Source organism: Macrobrachium nipponense, chromosome 17, assembly GCF_015104395.2.
Source record: "Macrobrachium nipponense isolate FS-2020 chromosome 17, ASM1510439v2, whole genome shotgun sequence".
In the NCBI taxonomy this organism is placed as follows: Eukaryota; Metazoa; Arthropoda; class Malacostraca; order Decapoda; family Palaemonidae; genus Macrobrachium; species Macrobrachium nipponense.
The window spans coordinates 38541315-38560103 of NC_087210.1; the positions used below are offsets into that span (position 1 = coordinate 38541315).

General features: G+C 39.5%; 1 protein-coding gene across 1 annotated transcript in view; it reads right to left on the reverse strand.

The window, feature by feature from the left end:
- The window catches only part of LOC135196183 (ubiquitin carboxyl-terminal hydrolase 19-like), a 147743-nt gene that overhangs the window by 46288 nt on the left and 82666 nt on the right, over nt 1-18789 (reverse strand). The window contains exons 10-12 of the mRNA XM_064222768.1: nt 17755-17868; nt 10611-10793; nt 10126-10338 (exon numbers count right to left, since the gene is read on the reverse strand). Coding sequence (XP_064078838.1) covers nt 10126-10338; nt 10611-10793; nt 17755-17868 — 510 coding nt within the window. The remainder of the gene's footprint in view (nt 1-10125; nt 10339-10610; nt 10794-17754; nt 17869-18789) is intronic.

The following is an 18789-nucleotide window of genomic DNA, read 5'->3' on the forward strand; positions in this document are numbered from 1 at the left end:
TGGCCAAGGTGTGGAAAAGTTTTCATTTTTACCTAAAAAGCCCAAGAGCATGCACTGCTCACCAGCTGAGCTGTCGCCACGAAAAGGGTCTTTCTGGTGCAATCTTGTACAGAAGCTGAATGGATGGGTTAGAAGCGATGACCCATAAGCCATTTCAGTGCTATATCCAAATTCCAAGCAACAGATGGAGATTCTTTGGTTTTAGATTATCAAAATATTTGATGAAATCCAACAAATCTTGGTTTGTAGAAAGATCTAACCCTTGGCATCAGAAACCTTTAATTGTAGAGGAAGAGAGGCCTCTAGATGTCTTTAAATACAAGAGAAAGTATGCGATATCTGTTACAGGTGTTTGAAATGATGTTATATTGTCTACACCACTCTCTGAAGACTGTCCACTTGGCCTGGTAGACTTTGCCAGGTAAACGACTGCATTACACAATCGCAGCGAGCAGCTCTCGAAAATCCTTTCTGTCAAGAGTTTCCTGACAGTCAAAACCCAGTCAGGAGCCAGAGTGGACAGTCTTTGGTGGAACCACCTGGAGTGGGGCTGTCTGAGAGGACAGTCTTCGGTGGAACCACCTGGAATGGGGCTGTCTGAGAAGACTTGGCCTTGCAGATATCAGCCTTGGGAAGTCTGTCGGGAGCTTGAGGTGGTCTGGGAACCACTCGTGTCGAGGCCAGAATGGGGCCACTAGTCACTGTCATATTCGAGTGTTTGCAAAATTTGTTGACTACTTCCTGAATCATGCAGAATGCAGAGCTGCGAGAAGGCATACAGACCTAGGTTGGACCAGTCCAGAAGCATGGCGTCCATCGCCCATGCCAGTGGGTCCGGAACTGGAGAACAGAATATTGGCAGACAGACGTTTTTGGAAGTCACAAAGAGGTCTACGAGATGTCTCCCCAAGAGCTTCCATAGATCCTTGCAATGGACGTTCAGCTTTCCCTGGATAATCTGGCTACTTTGCAAAGGGAGAAGCAAGTCCCCCCCTTGCTTCTGTATGTAAGACAGAGCCATGGTGCTGTCGGAGTATACCATCATTGTTTGCTTGGGGACTTTCGTTGCAAGGTGCTGAAGTCCTACACAAATTGCCCAAAGTTCCTTAATGTTGATGTGCCAGTGAATCTGATCCTGAAGCCAAGTTCCTAAAACTTCAGGCTGTCAAGGAGAGCTCCCCAAACTAGATCTGATGTATATGCATAAAAATTTAGGTTGGGGCTCAACAGAGGGTGGGATTTCCTTTGTGACAGCCTGTCTTCTAATTTCCACCATCAGAGATCCTCCTTACTCTTCTGAAAGATGGGAAATATGAGGTCTCCTGTCCCTGCTGGTACACTCAGAAAACTGAGCAGCTCTTATTTGGAGCCTTCCAAGGGGGACAAATTGTTCCATGGAGGCTACAGTGCCAAGAGGCTCATCCATTGATTTGCTGAGCAAGCATGATGGGAAAGGACCTCATTTCCCTTTTTCATGCAAGATTGAATCCTTTTGGGGGACGGAAAAACCAGATAATTCCGAGAATCTATCATTATCCCCAAATAAAGAATTTTCTGGGTAGAGATCAGTTCAGACTTGTGGTGATTGATTATCAAACCCAAATCTTGTGCTAAGGGTAGGGTCTTCTGAAGATCCTCCATGAACTTCTCATGCAATGGTGAACGGAGAAGACAGTCCTCCAAAAAGAGGGAGATGTTGATTCCCATTAGATGGAGCCATTGGACGAGCGGAGCAAGAACTTTTGTGAAGACTTGCACCACTGTGGAGAGGCCGAAGCATAAGGCCCGAAACTGGTACACTCCGTTTTGAAAAACAAAAACGCAGGTACTTCTGGACCTGGGATGAACTGGGATGTGGAAGTATGCATCCTGCATATCAATTGCTGTCATCTGTCATCCAGTCGTACTGGTGAATTGATAACATGACAGTGTGACAAGTCTCCACATTGAAACAACTTAGATGGTCAAGGTGCCGACATCCAGTACCGGTCTCCATCCCCCGGGTGTTTTAAGGACTACAAAAAGACGGTTGTAGAAGCTGTCTATCCATACTTCTTCAACCACTTCAATGGCCTACTTCTCAAGGAGGGAAGAAATTTCATCTGAGAGGGCGAAATACCTCTCGGAGCTCACCGAGCAGGCAGTCAATGGGATGGGTGTGTTACCCAATGCAGGGGTTCTCGCTGAATGGAATGGAGTACCCTTCCTTTAAAACTTCCACTATCTACTCCTTCACTCCTATCAAACTCCATCTCGCCCAGAAATGGAGGAGCCTGGCTCCTACTGGTGCATGGAGGGAAGCAAACTCATTTATGAAAGGAATACTTGGAGGAAGCCTTCTTAAGTGGTCTGGAAGGGAGAAACAAGTCACCTTGGAAAGGCAAAGGCTGTAAAGGGAGCCTGATTCTGGGGGTAAAAGATGTCTCTTTACGACTCCTAGAAGATCAAGTTAGTAGGTCCTGTGTGCTCTTCTTCTATAACTCCAATGCAATGTCATTTACGATGGACTGTGGAAAGAGATGTTGCTGATCAAGAGGAGAGAACAATAAAGCCGACCTCTGAAAGGGTGAAACGCTCTGAAGTGAACAAACACCAGAGTTCTCTCTCTTTGAGTAACCCCTTGGAAAAAAGAGAAACAAGTACCTTGTGTGCCGTCTCTAATGCCCTTGTCCATAAACAACAGAACATTAAGCCAATCCAAGGCGATACCTTCTGGTAAATCAGAGCAGCTCTTAATTTTCTTGGCTTAAGCACCAACCGACCAAGTCCAGAAAACTCAACTTCAAAAACACTGAAGATATTCTTGAGGAGCTGATCTAGTTCAGCTGAATCTGGAGGAGGTAGCCACTCCCAGAGGGAACTTCCCTGGTAGCATAAGCAGAGTACCTCCAGCGAACCAAACAAGACGGGGGAGAAGCAAAGAAAGACCTCCCCTGCTCTCTCTTCTCTGAAAGCCAACCATCAAGCTCATTCAGAGCTTTCTTTGCAGCAGATGAAAGCACAATCTTTGGCAGCATAGAGGAGTCAACCAGTCTGTCACCCCAAAAAAATATCAAAAGCCAGGGAAGCCAGAGTTGCTGGTGAGAAAAACCCCAGGAATGACTGCATTAAATTCTGTAACAGCTGCATAGGCAGAGGGTGTGGAACTCTCATCTGAAATACCAGGAACACTATCATCGTTCAAGGGGATCAGGGATATGTGTAGATTCGTAGGGGGTTGAGAAGTCGCAGGTTTCTTATAAAGCAAATTGAGGATGGCAGCAAGCTGTTACTGAATTCGGGCTAGGGAAGGATCCAGGGGGTTGTGCCCCCCCCCCCACCCCCCCCCCCCCCCCCCCCCCCCCCCCCCCCCCCCCCCCCCCCCCCCCCCCCCCCCCCCCCCCACCCCACCCCCCCCCCCCCCCCCCCCCATAACACCCAGAGGGGAAGACTGAGCAGGCAAGATCAAATAGACTGAAAGAAGATGCTTGCCTCTGGCATCACCAAAGCCAAGCATTCTCTGGAGGGAGCTGTGTGTCTAGCAGAGACATCTGATGCACCTGAATACTGAGCAGCAACAAGAAAGCTAGGAGTAACTGGGAGCTCTGGTGCCAGTGGCTTGGGCACCAAAGGAGAATACGGAGCTGATGGGAACACAGGCGCAAAAGGGAGCTCAGGCACAAAAGGGAGTTTGGGTGCCAGCAAAAGCTCAGGCACAGGTGGGAGCTATGGTGCCAAATGAGAGCTTGTGAGAAGAGCGCTTGTCCAAAGAAATCCTCTGTGACGAAGAACGTTTAGGCACCAGTACATCAGAAGAGAAACGTTCTCGAGAATCCCAAAACTGCATGACAGCTGAAGGGGGTCACTAAACTTCTTGCAAGGCACAGTCAGAGAACGGACAGAGTCAATCGCAGGCCTTTTCAATGGCTGCAATTCATCACTAAAGCGCCACTGGTGCCTCCTAGCAAGGCTGGTTGCCTCAGAGCTCAGGGACAGCCAATTCTCTTCCTTCTGGATGTCTTTCCAATGGCCATCAAATGTTGCAGCCTGGGCCATTGCTAAAGGACTGATCGAGGGACACGACACCTGTAAGTGGGCAGACCCCACCGACCTTCCTTGGGCCTCCACTATAACTGCTCCCATTTGTAGGAGAGAACGCCAGTGACCATTGCCTAGGAGCAATGGTGGGAAAAACAAACACCTCCTCCACAGACAATACACTAACACTTTTCTCCACTTTACCCATAAGGGCTTCAACTGATACACCCAAATGGGCCACAGTGGCCAATACAAAACCAATTTTCTGGTCAAAATTATGAACCATCTTAGCTGCAAGGCTGACAAGTGGATGGGGTTGGAAATGAGGGAGCTGGGTAAAGAGTTACAGGATTAGTCAAAGGACTAGCAATGGGGGTTAAAGATAAAGCAGGAACAGAAATCACAGGAAAATCAGTAATAGACTTAGAAGAGCTATCTACAATCTTATTGATTAACGTCTTACTCTCGGCTCTAGTGGCCATTTTGCATTTCCTGTCATTGTTGAACTTTGCTAAATGCAACTCTAAAACTCTCCATTTTTTGTTATCCTACTTAGCACATTCCACACTAGTCAAATTACCAGAGCCCACCTGTCCCTTACATTCTATGTATATAGTGTCCAAATCATATTTAGCTTTAGTTAGTCTTGTTGCAATACCAAAAAAGATTTTGACGAAGGAAAAATCTATTTCTGAGGGAAGACCTATGTCACCCGGTGAAATGGTCCTGTAGCACGCATTTCTAAGTATAAATAGATTCTAAATATACCAGAGAAAAAAGCTAAAATGGAATGCTGAAGTTACTGCCCTCAGCTCGATCACCCAAGGGCGTCAGTATAATCACTAGGGTGAGTGGAGGCCACTATCACAGGACTTCTGCCAATTAGAAGATTCCTTTCAAAGTCCCTCACAAGGCAAGAGCCTTTACAAGGACTACTACATCTACCTTCCGCTCGCTACTACTACCACCCACGCCCGGCATCTTCATTCTTGGAATACGCACCCAAGCTTGGACTGGCTACAGGATGGGGATCAGGAAAAGAAAGAGGGACGGGTTCACCGGGCGACACAGGTCTTCCCCCAGAAATAGATTTTTCCTACGTCAAAATCCCTATTTTGGGTTCGACCTGTGTCAGCCGGTGAAATAGTATCAGAGAATTGCCATACAAGCTTGAAAGATACAAAACAAAAACATATATAAGGAATAATGAAACTTAAAGTTCATCAAGAAATAAATTTAATATGCCGTGAAAAGAAACAGGCAAACTTAGCTGAAATCTTAAAATTAAGACTTAAAATGAAGACTTAATGACTAGTAATAAAGTAATAATACAACGGAATGGCATATGAAGCAATATGACTATATATATATACAAGTATGACGGAATGGCATATGAAGCAATATGACTATATACATACAAGTATGTACAAAACAGGTAAGGAACACAAAAGATGGGTCTCAATGCTATATACAAGTCCGGCAACAGAATGGCAAGCAAACCAGCCCGGCACCAGAGTGGGAAGGTCGGTAGGGAATACGAGCGAGGCAGGTAGGAAGGAGTGAGTATCAAGGAAAAAGGGGGCTAAGCAGAACGAGCAATAGAAAAAAAAAGTGTTTTAGGACTCGGTCATCTCAGGGGAGACTATGCTCCCTGCAGCCACTGCCGAGAATTTAAGGGCCTCTAGTTTCTTGAGATAGTGGCGTTTAAATACTGCCGGAGATTTCCAACCCGTATATTTCTTCAGGTCCTCAAAAGTTCATATTGTGAAAATAGTTAATCGAGGTAGCCACCGCTCGGATATCATGGACATGCGGAACTGAATCCGGATTGGCTTGTTTAATAAAATAAAGGATTTGTTGTCTAATACCTTTCAAGGAAATTGTACCACCTTTCTCTCTAATAAAAAGGGGACCTGAAGACTTTTTGGAAGTCCTGGCCAGATAGGATTTAAGAGTGACGACAGGACACAATGATGTGTCTTGCGTAAGAGGAACAATCTTCCACGGAGCCCACCTGTTTGTAGGCGCATTCTCTGAGCCCAGTTCCGCCCCACCAGAGTGGGGAGCAGCGACAGGATAGAAGATGGAAAACAGAGCGGCAGGAACAACGGTACGTGAAACTTCGGTGTATACTTTCTGGTGTGTGTGATGGTAGACCACACTTGTCGGAACAAATACAGGCCCGGAGACATACCAACAGAGGCTAAATAAAACACTCTCTTAACATAATCTCTAAAAGGCTTCGCCTACTCCGGAATCCATAATCTTGTTATCACAATAGTAAAAGCCGGCGGGGTCGGGCTGATACGAGCAGAACAGGGAAATTAGGTAAAACCTAGGCCTGAGTCTGATCGCACCGGGGAAGAGAAGCAGTTCTAAGGTAATTAGAAACGCAGCTCTAAGCCCAGTTCCGCCCCCACATGGGTGGGGAGGCAGCGATAACATAGAGGAGAACAGAAAAAAGCGTGTGCGTACACTAGATGTGCTAATACAGGAATGAAGCGTTTGGGCAGAAGTTGTAGTAGTTGCGAGCGGAAGGTAGACGTTGTAACGGCACCTATCTAGAGAGGGGTTTTGAGAGGAGTCTTCTAATTGGCAGAATATCTGTGGTAGTGGCTTCCACTCGCCCTTGTCTTATACCGACACCCTTTATGGGTGAGCGAGCTGGAGGTAGTAACTTCAGCATTCCATTTAGCTTTTTTCTCTGGTATATTTAGCATCTATTTATACCTAGAAATGTGTGCTACAGGAACATTTCACCGGCTGACACAGGTCGAACCCAGAAATTCTCTAATCACAGTAAGAGAGAGGAGTTATCCTTACGTAAGTGAAATGGAAAGGTCATTTTTACCTCTTAAAAATACTACCACTTACAAATTTTGTAATTTCAGTTTTTTTTTTATTATTATTATTATTAACAGAAAATATCAATAAACATTTTACATACTAGTACCATAAAAATTCTTTCATCTCAGTAAAGAGAGAGTGCGTGTTTATCTCTCTGTTCTCTCAGAAAATACTTATATCGCTTCCAGCAAAACAGAGGGAGGGAGTTACCACTATGACATACATATCCTGTGTGGCAAGAGAGAGAGAGAGAGAGAGAGAGAGAGAGAGAGAGAGAGAGAGAGAGAGAGAGAGAGAGAGAGAGAGATATCCTTAATTAAAAGAGTGAAATGTATAGATTATTGTATTTCTTTAAAATACTATCACATATGAATTTTGTAATTACAGTTATTAATAATTATTATTATTATTTAATTTTAAAGTAATTAAAAAAAACAAATAGTAATAGTACTATAAAAAGTTCACAATTCAGAAAATTCGAGAGAGAGAGAGAGAGAGAGGAGAGGAGGAGAGAGTGAAAGATGATGATGAGGGAGAGACAGAGAGCGAGAGAGACGAGAGAGAGAGAGAGAGAGAGAGAGAGAAATTACATGAACACTTGGTGGCAACAACACAACAGCTCCTCCCCCTCCGTCCCATTACTTGATATGTTTGACAGTTTTAGTACCTGGAGTTTGAGAGAGAAGATTGGGATTTCCTTCATTCTTACATAATTTTTCAAATTCATAAACTAAAATCTTACTAATTCACTTTGAATTTTCTTTAATGAATTGATGTTATTGCTGTATACATTAATATTACTATTAGAAAATATGAAATAAATTATTTATCATACAAAAAAACCATACATCTATGTAGGAGAGAGAGAGAGAGAGAGAGAGAGTGATAGGAAGAGGAGAAGTGAGAGGTTGGAGATGAAGAGAGAGAGATGAGAGAGAGAGAGAGAGAGAGAGAGAGAGAGAGAGAGAGAGAGAGAGAATTATTATTTTTACTGTGATATCATTTAATCTTATTAAACTTACTATACAGTATTAATCAGTATTAATATTTGAAAATTAGTAAATCATTTTTGTACTATAAAAAGGTATTTAGTCGTGAAAATAACATCAAAATACACTAATTGGTGATGATTTTCGCCAGAAAATCCCGCGAATAGGTGAAACCCTGCAAATAGTGGGTAGATATGGTCCAGATAGAAATCCGTGAATCAGTGAGTCCGTGAATACAGGGGGAACACCGTATTTCATTGTTTATTGGTCAATTTAGCTTTATAATAAAATTTACTGGGGTGTTTTTGTAGGGCTTAGAACGGATTAGCCATTTTACATGTAAAATGCGGTTCAAGATACGAAAAGCTCATGATACGAAAGCCGCCTCAGAACGGATTAATTTCGTATCTCGAGGAACCACTGTATGTAGTATATACTAAACGTACACCCCCATCGAGCAAACTTGAAGGTTGCCCAATTTAAGAAGACGCACATCATGGAAAGAGGAAAATATGTGCTGCACATGGAGTGCAAAAAAAAAAGTTCAAAACATTTTTCTGTACTTTCCATGATAAGTTGAAGGTGAACATTTACAAGCACATGCAGGGCCTCTTTTCCAAGACACTCGTAAATTTTACCTAATTGTACATGTTTTTTCTAATAATTAATTTTATTTTACTTTGTAAAATTATGATTACAGCTCACACAATATCATAACAGATAAGGACTAAAATCAGTAACAAATTCTGAGTATATTTATTGTAAAATATTTAAGAGATTTACCGAGATGAGATGTAATAACTTTTCGTAAGGTATACATATTTTTTCTAATATGTATTTCTTTGCACGTTTCTTTTAAAAATCAAAATTATAGTCGGCATACTACTATGAGAGAAGAGTTATTTTTTTCATTAATAGATGGCTGTGGGAGGATTTTTTTTCTTTTTGTAAAAACATTAATAGATTCCTTTCACTTTCTTCACCCTATTTCATCATAATAGAAGCTTTGTCCATTTATCTTTTATTGGCATAAAAACAACAGTAAATTGTGTTCTTTCATGCCCAGCATTTTTTATTTAAATACTTTTTCTTCAATTATTTGCAGCTGAGTTTCATCCATGTTGCTGATCCACAATTTCTAGTAATTAGCAGTATGAACATTATATTTCCTTGCCAATATTTTCTACATTACCAATAAAGGTATAATGTAAAAATATATCAGTCCTCTTCAACTTAACATCATTTGTAACATAACTACAGTAATTATTTAATATAATATGATGGCTGAAATGTAAGTAAAAAGTTGTTATCTGATTTGGTTTGGCTATTTGTAGCAAAACATCTGTTTTTGTTCAGCTGTTTATTGCTGTAGCATTTAAATGATTATAGTATTACTAATGATACTTTAATCATTCTTTTACTTTTTAACTTAACTAGAAGCTATGACAAATAAACAGATGGAGGAAACGCTATGCATACCGAAAAAGGTCTCGTAAGTTCATCAAATCTGACATTTTCATTAAAGAGTTATTAAATATTAGGGTAAAATATCTGGCCGTGACTGTCTTAGGCATCGTTATCCTCCCCCCCCAGTCTAGGGCTCTGTAAGGTGGATTGTGGCTCCTGTAACTTTTGACTTTCAGTTAGCAACGATTTTTGGTTATCGCCCAGCCCCAAGGAACAAAACCCTGTCGGTAACTGGGGGCTGCCTGTACTCATATAAGTTAGCCATGTACATCACTCAAAACCTGTTATAGATACTCATATGATGATGATGCCCATCCATTAAGGGTGAATCAAGGCTGGAACAATGGTAATTTAAAGGACACATCCTAATCTAACTTTTCATAACCTCATCAAATCTATGGAATTGTATCCTCCCCAAGACTAATTTACTGCTGAAGTGTCTAAGTGGTTTCTATATTCTGCATATTTCTGGGCCATGATTTCATCATTGATATCCTCCCCCAATATCAACCTTCATCAAGAGATCCATCTGTAACACTAATTTGGCAATCTTTCTGAAAAATCCACAAAAAGTTTTGTACTGATGTGCTAACAAAAAGACAAACACAAAAAACATGACATCCTTGTTAGGGCTAATAATAGACAGAGCAATGTAAATGGGATGAAAGACTTGTGACAAAGAACAGTTTGGTGTACCATTAAAGTCCATTATAAGTTGTAACACTTTACTTAATAAATAATCTAGTACCACTTTACTTAATAATCTATTTGATTATTCAAGTAAAATCATTTTCAGAACACATACCTCCATTTCATCATTTTCTTCCCCTGAGAGCTCTATACTGGAAGTACTTCCTCGATGCGATGTGTCATGGAAGACAGGAGGCTGGAAGATGTCTACCGAATAACGAGCATAACCTTCCATGATTCTAGTAAGTCGAGAATATGTGGCATGACTTTCTGGCAGTGATACTATAAAAGGGCACCCAACTGGCTCTGGAACCAACTTACAGTGAATCTGCAAACGGCAAAACAATCAAACTACAGTATCTTCAAGGTACCACAATAACAATCTGAGCCAGTCCTTAATGAAGATGTACTTAAAGTGACTTCTAGTAACTAAGAGGACCTTTATATTAACCACCTTATATATGTCTATGAATTCTACAAAATTTTATAAATAATAATTAATATTTAGAAGCAACGCTAAATATAACCAGTATCTGTCCAATAGTAAGAAAGATATCACAAACATGATAAACTTGATACAAACTAGAATTATCATCTTACTTTATGGCTATTCCAATGGTTCCTTTGACATAATGTATGACAGTATCCTGCTCGGAAACATTTCATACACCGACGCAGCTTAGAGCCAGGAGGAGCATTACGAGAACAATAGGCACAACGTGTAGGTGGGTTTGGAATCATCATACGCTGTACAACTGCTATTTCAACAACGGGTTCACCAACCTGTTAAAACAAAATTCAAAATTAAACAGTATAGTACAGCTAAAATCTGTTAAAACAAATGCATTACCAGGTACTAACATAACAGCATAGCCAAAATAAAAATCTTACTATTATAAAATCATCTTATGAAAAAATTTCACACATGCTAAGTGACAAAAATCCAAATCAATGGCAGCACATCATTGAAATATAGACTTAAACAAGGTTTTATGTATTTTTCCAAAAAGTTGTGAAATGCAATATAAAACACAATTACCTGTATTCAAGAGGAAAATCCCATATCCTATGTAATTAAGGGGTTATCAAAAAGTTTTCTTTACCAGTGTTCTATACCTCTTTTTTGACTTTTATATACATAAGATTTCAACTAAGATATGCCATATGATGGTTACTATTAGTACATACATACAAGTTTTAACCTACATTCAATTGAAGGGGCATGCCTATGCCATACGGTCCCATTATTATAAAATAAATAAATGCTTGTTTCTACCTTATGAGTGAAGGGATTGATACTTCCAATTTTTTTCTTTATTCTGCAATTAATTATGAAAATTCCCACACAGGGAAATTCAGAAATTAGACCAAAATTCATTTGTTTTGCAGTTGAAAAAAATGATAACGTCACTTGAAAATTAATATGTATGTAAAATAAAAAGTTACCCCCCCCCAAGCTGTTTTCCCCACGATAAAATCAAGATATATAGTTATACTATACACTAAAAGTTTCACTGAATTTGGTTGTCTTCTTGGAGAAATAAGCATTTAGTTTTGAAAAAATAGTTTTGAGAGAATGGCAAAAGAAAAAAAATTATTGATTATTTTGTAATTACTAAGAAACTATGGCAAATAGAAAGTCGATTTTTACACTAAAAACTATTTCGTCATATAAGAAATATGGCCTGAAATTTACGATATAATAAGATGAAAAGAACTGTTCTCTCTCTTGATTTTCTTGCCTAAATTGGAATTTATGGGGAGTGCTAACACCATAAGGCCCCATTATAAAGTAAATGACTGTTCCTACCTTATGATTGCAAGGGTTTTGCTTCAATTTTTTGCCAATTACTCTACAACTAATACATAGTGAATAAACACAGTCTTGTGTCACTCTTCTTGGAGATCTAAGCATTCAGTTTTGGAAAAAAAGAAGTTTTCAGGAAACAAAATACAAAAATCTTTGAATGTTCAATCTTGAAACAATCAGGAAATTTTTGTAAAATTATCTCTTTATCATCCAGGAAATTTTTGTAAAATTATCTCTTTATCATCAATAACCCATTTTCTCTAGCACGTCCCATAGAGAGAATGATATATTTTAATGGGGGAACAATTATCTTTGAATAATTTTTTGTCACATTAATTTTTCATACTTTAATACAATTTGTTGTTCACAGTGCTGTAAAAGCAATGAACAAAGTTGTCCATGAAACAAAATGTATAAGTCTCTTTTAGCAATAATGTTTCAAGATATGTTAATTTAATTGTAAAACAGTCCTAAACAGCATATACCTCAAACTTGATCCAATCTAGGACCATTCATAGACTTGTACGTTTTTCACAATCTGTCATTCACAGCGCCATACAAGAGATGAACAAAATTGTCCATGAACCAATATACACAATCTTGTTTAGCAATAGTTTCTAGATATGTTTACTCAGACATAAAACAGTCCAAACCAGTGAATAACTTATTTGATCCTATCCTGAATTATTCAGACTTTTTCACAAGTCTATTTCACAATTTGTGGTTCACAGGGTCATACAAGCAATGACCAAAATTGTCAATAAACCAATCTAAAAATAACAATTTGTGGTTCACAGGGTCATACAAGCAATGACCAAAATTGTCAATAAACCAATCTAAAAATAACAATTTGTCGAAAATTGTATTTTTCCTATCTATACAAACCTGAGGTCCTTTAACAATAGGAAGGTACTTAGCAGCAGCTGAACCGGTTGTAAGCTTCGAACAAGGGGGTTCGGTAGTTAATTACTTGTCCGGCAGTTAGCAGTAAGCTCGACTGCGAGGCGAGGAGTCACTTTGCTTTAGGCCCAGGAAACGCAGTGAGGGGTGGCATGATGTGGGACTATATGTAAAGGACCTCAGGTTTGTATAGTTAGGAAAAATACAATTTTCAACAAATTGTTATTTGTTCCGATAAGTAATACAAACCCTCGGTCCTTTAACAATAGGAAGACTCGCTTATTGGTGGGTGGAATCTGAGTCTTATGAACAGACTGGTGTTCGTCCGACCTTGGATTCCCTCCCTGGTCGTAAGAGCAGAGGGAGGGATCCTAGCCTCTGCCCAGCTGATAGGGGTGTGCACCGCAGGATCAGTGGTCAGACTTCTGGACCAAATTTATAAGAGGGAGGCAAGCGTACCTTTTATAAATAGCAAAAAGCAGGAACTAGTTCCTACTTCAAGAGCCAAGGTAAAGTTATGGGTTTGTCTCTTGTTGGCTTCCACTCCCCTCCTTGTTGGGGAGTGGTGGATAAACACTTCTATCCCTCCTGAAAGGGATAGAATGGGGCTCGGTTGTGTAGCTTACCTTCATCGGCCTCATCAGCCTCCTGTTCAGTGTAGTGACGACCGCAGCTTTCTGCCCACAGGTAGAGGAGAAGAATGAAGGAGGAAGAGAAACCAGTCACACTCTCACTCGTCCATTCATGCAGTCACACAAGGATGCGATGCTGTTCTGTCTGCTCGTGTGCTGGGTAGACTACACAATTTGTTGAGCAGCCACCACGGGTCCCAAGGAAAAAGTGTCCAAGGACCTGTGGGTGATATTCCGAAGGTAGAATGAAGTGAAAGTGGTCTGGTTGGCCCAAACCCCTGCCTTCAGAACCTGCACCAGGGAGAAGTTCTTGCGGAACGCAAGGGTTGGACCAATACCTCTGACTTCGTGGGCTCTCGGACGAAGGGTACGGGTGTCGTCACTGCCAGCTATATCGTACGCCCTCCTGATCACCTCATGCAGCCAGAAAGAAAGTGTGTTCTTGGAAACTTCTTTCTTGGTAACCCCGGTGCTAACAAAGAGGCGTCGACACTCAGGCCTGAGGTGTCGAGTTCACTTCAGATAGCGCTGTAGCGCCCTCACAGGACAAAGCAGCATCTCATCCGCATCATTATCGGTGAAATCCTTCAGGGAGGGGATCGTGAAGGACTCGAACCGGTCGTCAGGGACCAAAAGATTCTGAAGACGGACCACTTCCCCTGCTAGACAGCTGCAGAGGACTGTCTGAGGTATCCAGCCATCTCTGTTGCTGCGCTGCGAGAAAAGCCTCTCGCTCACAAGAGATGGTGGATAGCAGCCAGCCGTGAAGACACAGGGACTCGACGGACCGGTGGTACCATTCTACGCATGGCTGGCACAGGAGGTTGTGCCAGGGGGAATTTCTCTCGGCGCTTCAGCAAGCAGAGCCAGCAGGTCCGGATACCAAATGGCCTGAGGTCGTTTGGGCTCCACCTGGATCATCCGAAGGTTTGCAGTGATCAGCGCCATGCTGATCACTTTGCGAATCAGACAGAACGGGGGAAAGGCATAGACAAAGAGGTTGTCCCACGGATGTTGAAGGGCGTCCTCTGCGAGAAGAGCAGCATCTTCGAGAGAGAGAGAGAGAGAGAGAGAGAGAGAGAGAGAGAGAGAGAGAGAGAGAGAGAGAGAGAGAGAGAGAGAGAGAGAGAGGCACTCCTCTTCCAAGGTTCCCTTCGCCCAGCCACCAGGCTAGGTCCTGCCTCACCTACTCCGTGAGGGACACAGGGAAGAAGGGAGGGTCCCTTGCCTGTGACCAACACTCCTTTAGTCTCCACTGAAGAGACCGCAGGTGAAGATGCCCGTGAGGGACTAGCTTCTTGAGAGACGACAGGTGGCCGATCACGACTTGCCACTGCTGAGCTGGTTGCTCCTGTAGAGACAGGAACTGTCTTACTGCCTCCCTGAACCTGCTAATCCAGGAACTTCATCCTCTGCTTGGGTTCGAGCTCTGACTTCTCGTAATTCACTACGATGCCCAGATCATGGCAGAATTCAAAAGTTAACTAATTGTAGCTTCCTTACTCCTGCACTTCAAATTACATCCTTTCTTTGCAAAAGGATATTTAATTAGCAAATATCATATGACTTTCACTCACACCACTTAACCTTTAAACGCCTATTGGACATATAAAACATCAACGAAAATTGTCTGTTGGGTGCTTAATTGACGTATGATACATCAACACGAAAAAGTTTTTTTTTAAATTTGCAGGAAAAGAGTTATAGACCTACTTGGTGAAAACTTTTGAATCATGCACCTTGAGGGATGCTGGGAGTTCACGAATCAAGCTGTTGTTTTGTTTACAAGCGTTACCCAGGTGCGCATGCGCGAATTTCTTTCTTCTCACACTATAAAGCATCAGCGACACATCTCAGAAATTATTTAGTCATTTTGACATAATTTTTGCACCATTTTATATTAACTGTTACATAGAGTTTTATATATGAAAATCTGTGCAATTTCATGTAAAATACAACAAAAAAACAGCCCATGGTTATAGCTTTTATCAGTTTTTAAATATTTCCATAAAAATAACGATAAGAGCCAAAATTTCAACCTTCGGTCAAATTTGACTCGACTGAAATGGTCGAAAAAGGCAATTGTAAGCTAAAACTCTAACATTCTAGTAATATTCAATCATTTACCTTCATCTTGCAACAAATTTGAAGTCTCTAGCACAATATTTCGATTTATGGTTATTTTTGAAAAACCTTTTTCCTTACGTCCGTGCGGTAACTTCCGAAAAAATAAAAAATTTGTTTGTCAGATTGTCGTAATGTTTGCACCGTTTTATATTCGCTGTTACATAAATTTTTATATGTGAAAATGTGCACAATTTCATGTAGAATACAACAATAAACAACTCATGGTTGTAGCTTTTATCAGTTTTGAAATATTTTGATATAAATAACGATAAGTGCCAAATTTCAACCTTCGGTCAACTTTGACTCGACCGAAATGGTAGAAAAACGCAATTGTAAGCTAAAACTCTTACATTCTTGTAATATTCAATCATTTACCTTTATTTGCAACAAATTGGAAGTCACTAGCACAATATTTCGATTTATGGTGAATTTTTGAAAAACCTTTTTCCTTACGTCCGCACGGTAACAGCCGAAAAAATCAAACATTTTTTTGTCAGATTGTCGTAATGTTTGCACCGTTTTATATTAGCCGTTACATAAGGTTTTATATATGAAAATGTGCACAATTTTATGTAGAATACAACAAAAAAATAGCCAATTTTGTAGCTTTTATCAATTTTGAAATATTTTCATATAAATAACAATAAGTGCCAAAATTTCAACCTTCGGTCAACTTACACTCAACTGAAATGGTAGAAAACAGCAATTGTAAGATAAAACACTTACAGTCTAGTAATATTCAATCAATTACCTTCATTTTGCAACAAACGGGAAGTCTCTAGCACAATATTTCGATTTATGGTGAATTTTTGAAAACTACTTTTTTTTTATGTCGGCGCGTTACAAATTCATGCATCATATTATAATAATATTTTCTCTGTGTTGTTTTGATTATTTTTACAATTTGATATATACCAAAATCATAGCAATTTAGTGTACAATACAATGAAAAAAATTAACTCATTAGCTTTAACCGTTTTGCTCACAGCGTGATTTGTATACAAATATATATGAAATTTTTTTTCGCGCTATCACATATTCCAATATTTATACATGATAATGATATTTTTTTTCATTTCTGATGGTTGCATACTCAACTTCAGGAAAAAAAAAAAAAAAAAAAAAAAAAAAAAAAAAAACTCGAAAACTAAGAGTGCTGTGATTTTTTTTGGGGGGGAAAAAAAAAAATCCCCTTCGGCGCTTACTCCCGAACCCCGCCGGCATACTGGAGACACTTTCGGAAATACCGGCTCGGCGTTTAAGGGTTAACATGGAAACTGAACTTTTCCCAAAAACTTCAAACTCTCTTGGTCATATACGTTAGTGTACCAGAGACACGGCAAAGTAGTATAATTTTATTTGAAACCTCTCCATTTTCCTGAATGGATGGCATTCATCAAGTTATCTGTATGCAATCAAGAGTTGTTTTGATAAGTTCTGTTAATGTCACAAATTTCCTTGATATTATTTAATAATGACACTGACTTTTTGTAATGACAGTTCATCCTTGACTTGACCTTAGTAGTCTATAAGGCATTCCTTAAAAGACACCTGGTTATCTATGTATGACTTGAAATTCTGACCATTTTTCAGCTCCATAGAAAACTTTCAAACCATGCCATTGTATTATCCAATTTAAAATCATAGCTTTCAATTTATTCTGTCACTACCTTCACCTACAAGGTTCATCTACAAAAACCCAGCTTCCAGTTTAATCGTGGGTGTGTATGTAAACAGACATTTCTGGGCTATCATAATTGGGTGGACTGTTTCCATTACATAGGAAGTTTCAAAATTCATACAGGAAATGCTCAAAACACTTCAGAGGTCCCCCTTCTTGGAAAAGAACATTACCACCCTATCTACTTAACTGCTGCCTTGGACAGCCATCTGCATGAACATTTGTCACTTCATGGTATAAAAACATCAGTATACTTAGATCAAGTCCAACTATAAGAGGCCTGTAATTTAAGCCTCATTCTCCTTCTAGATTAATTTTCATTTAAGTCAATCCTCACGAGTGAAAATTGGACCTGAAAAAAGTTGAGAAACTATGTGGGAAAACATTACAAGGGCCCAATGGTCTGTGTAACATGAATGGTGGAAACACCCAAAGCAGTTTTATTTCCTGACTTATGTCCCCCCACCCCCAAACACAAACAATAATCTACTATTAATGCTACAAGGCTTGAATATTTCAGATTTTTCTTTTAGAAATCTTTACAATGAAGTCAGAAAAAATTAAGTGTATAAATGAACATATAGATATACCAACCTGTGCCTCATTGTAAACTTCATACGCCATCAGAGCATCTGTTGGGACAACTGATGCCAATGAAGCACCTTTGGTGAATATTTTGTGAATCTTAGACTTGAACATCTCAAAGACCTAGAATGAATTAAAAGTGTCTTAGTATGAAATGCAATGATGTGAAGAAAAAGTTAACAAGGTATAAAATATCAATTTTACTAATGAAACATTACCACTTACATATAGACAATATCACTATTATTATTATTATTATTATTATTTCATATCATCATAAACATTAATAAATGTAATGTATCCTTGAGCAATAAAAACGAACTTAATATACACCAATAAGTGCAATAATGTTAAAATGCTCCATAAGTGAACAAGCCATACAAGGCATAAATTAATTATTCCCAATTTTTTCATCAGCAATACAAATATATTTTGGAGCTTCACCACCTCCTGTGTAATGTAAACTGCAGCTGACTTGCATTAGCTTGAAATGTCAGGCAAAGTAAAATAGTTTAGAGGCCATAACTGTATAAAATACATACTAATCTCTTTAAGAGGTTATTTTTTTGTTTCTTCAGATATTCATACTGGATCTTTTCATACTTGTTAACAAGGAGCAAAATATTTCCAGGTATTGAAAATTAATTTTTTGTTATTTGTAGTGTGTGTATTGCAAGAATTCAGAACTATATTCTATTTTTTGCAAATACGTATCATGTTTGTGTCATTCTTAGTGTAAATGGATAATAACACCAAATTTCTAATCCTTCCTGGTGCAATGTTTAGGTTTTCTTTATCTAATATTAAAAAATATATACTGCTTACACCTACACCTAACATTAACCAAACCCTCAAATACTGCACCAGCTATAATTCCTTACATCAAATTTTGCAAGCATAAGACACTTGGCCAGGAAAATTTCTAAAGCAACAAAGCCCGGCAGTTTATAATGTATTTGTTATTTAGTAATCTGTTCAAGTTTTTCAGTTTACGAGCATGTCAACTGAAGAAATGCCTATTTAATACCAAAATAAATGAAGTTG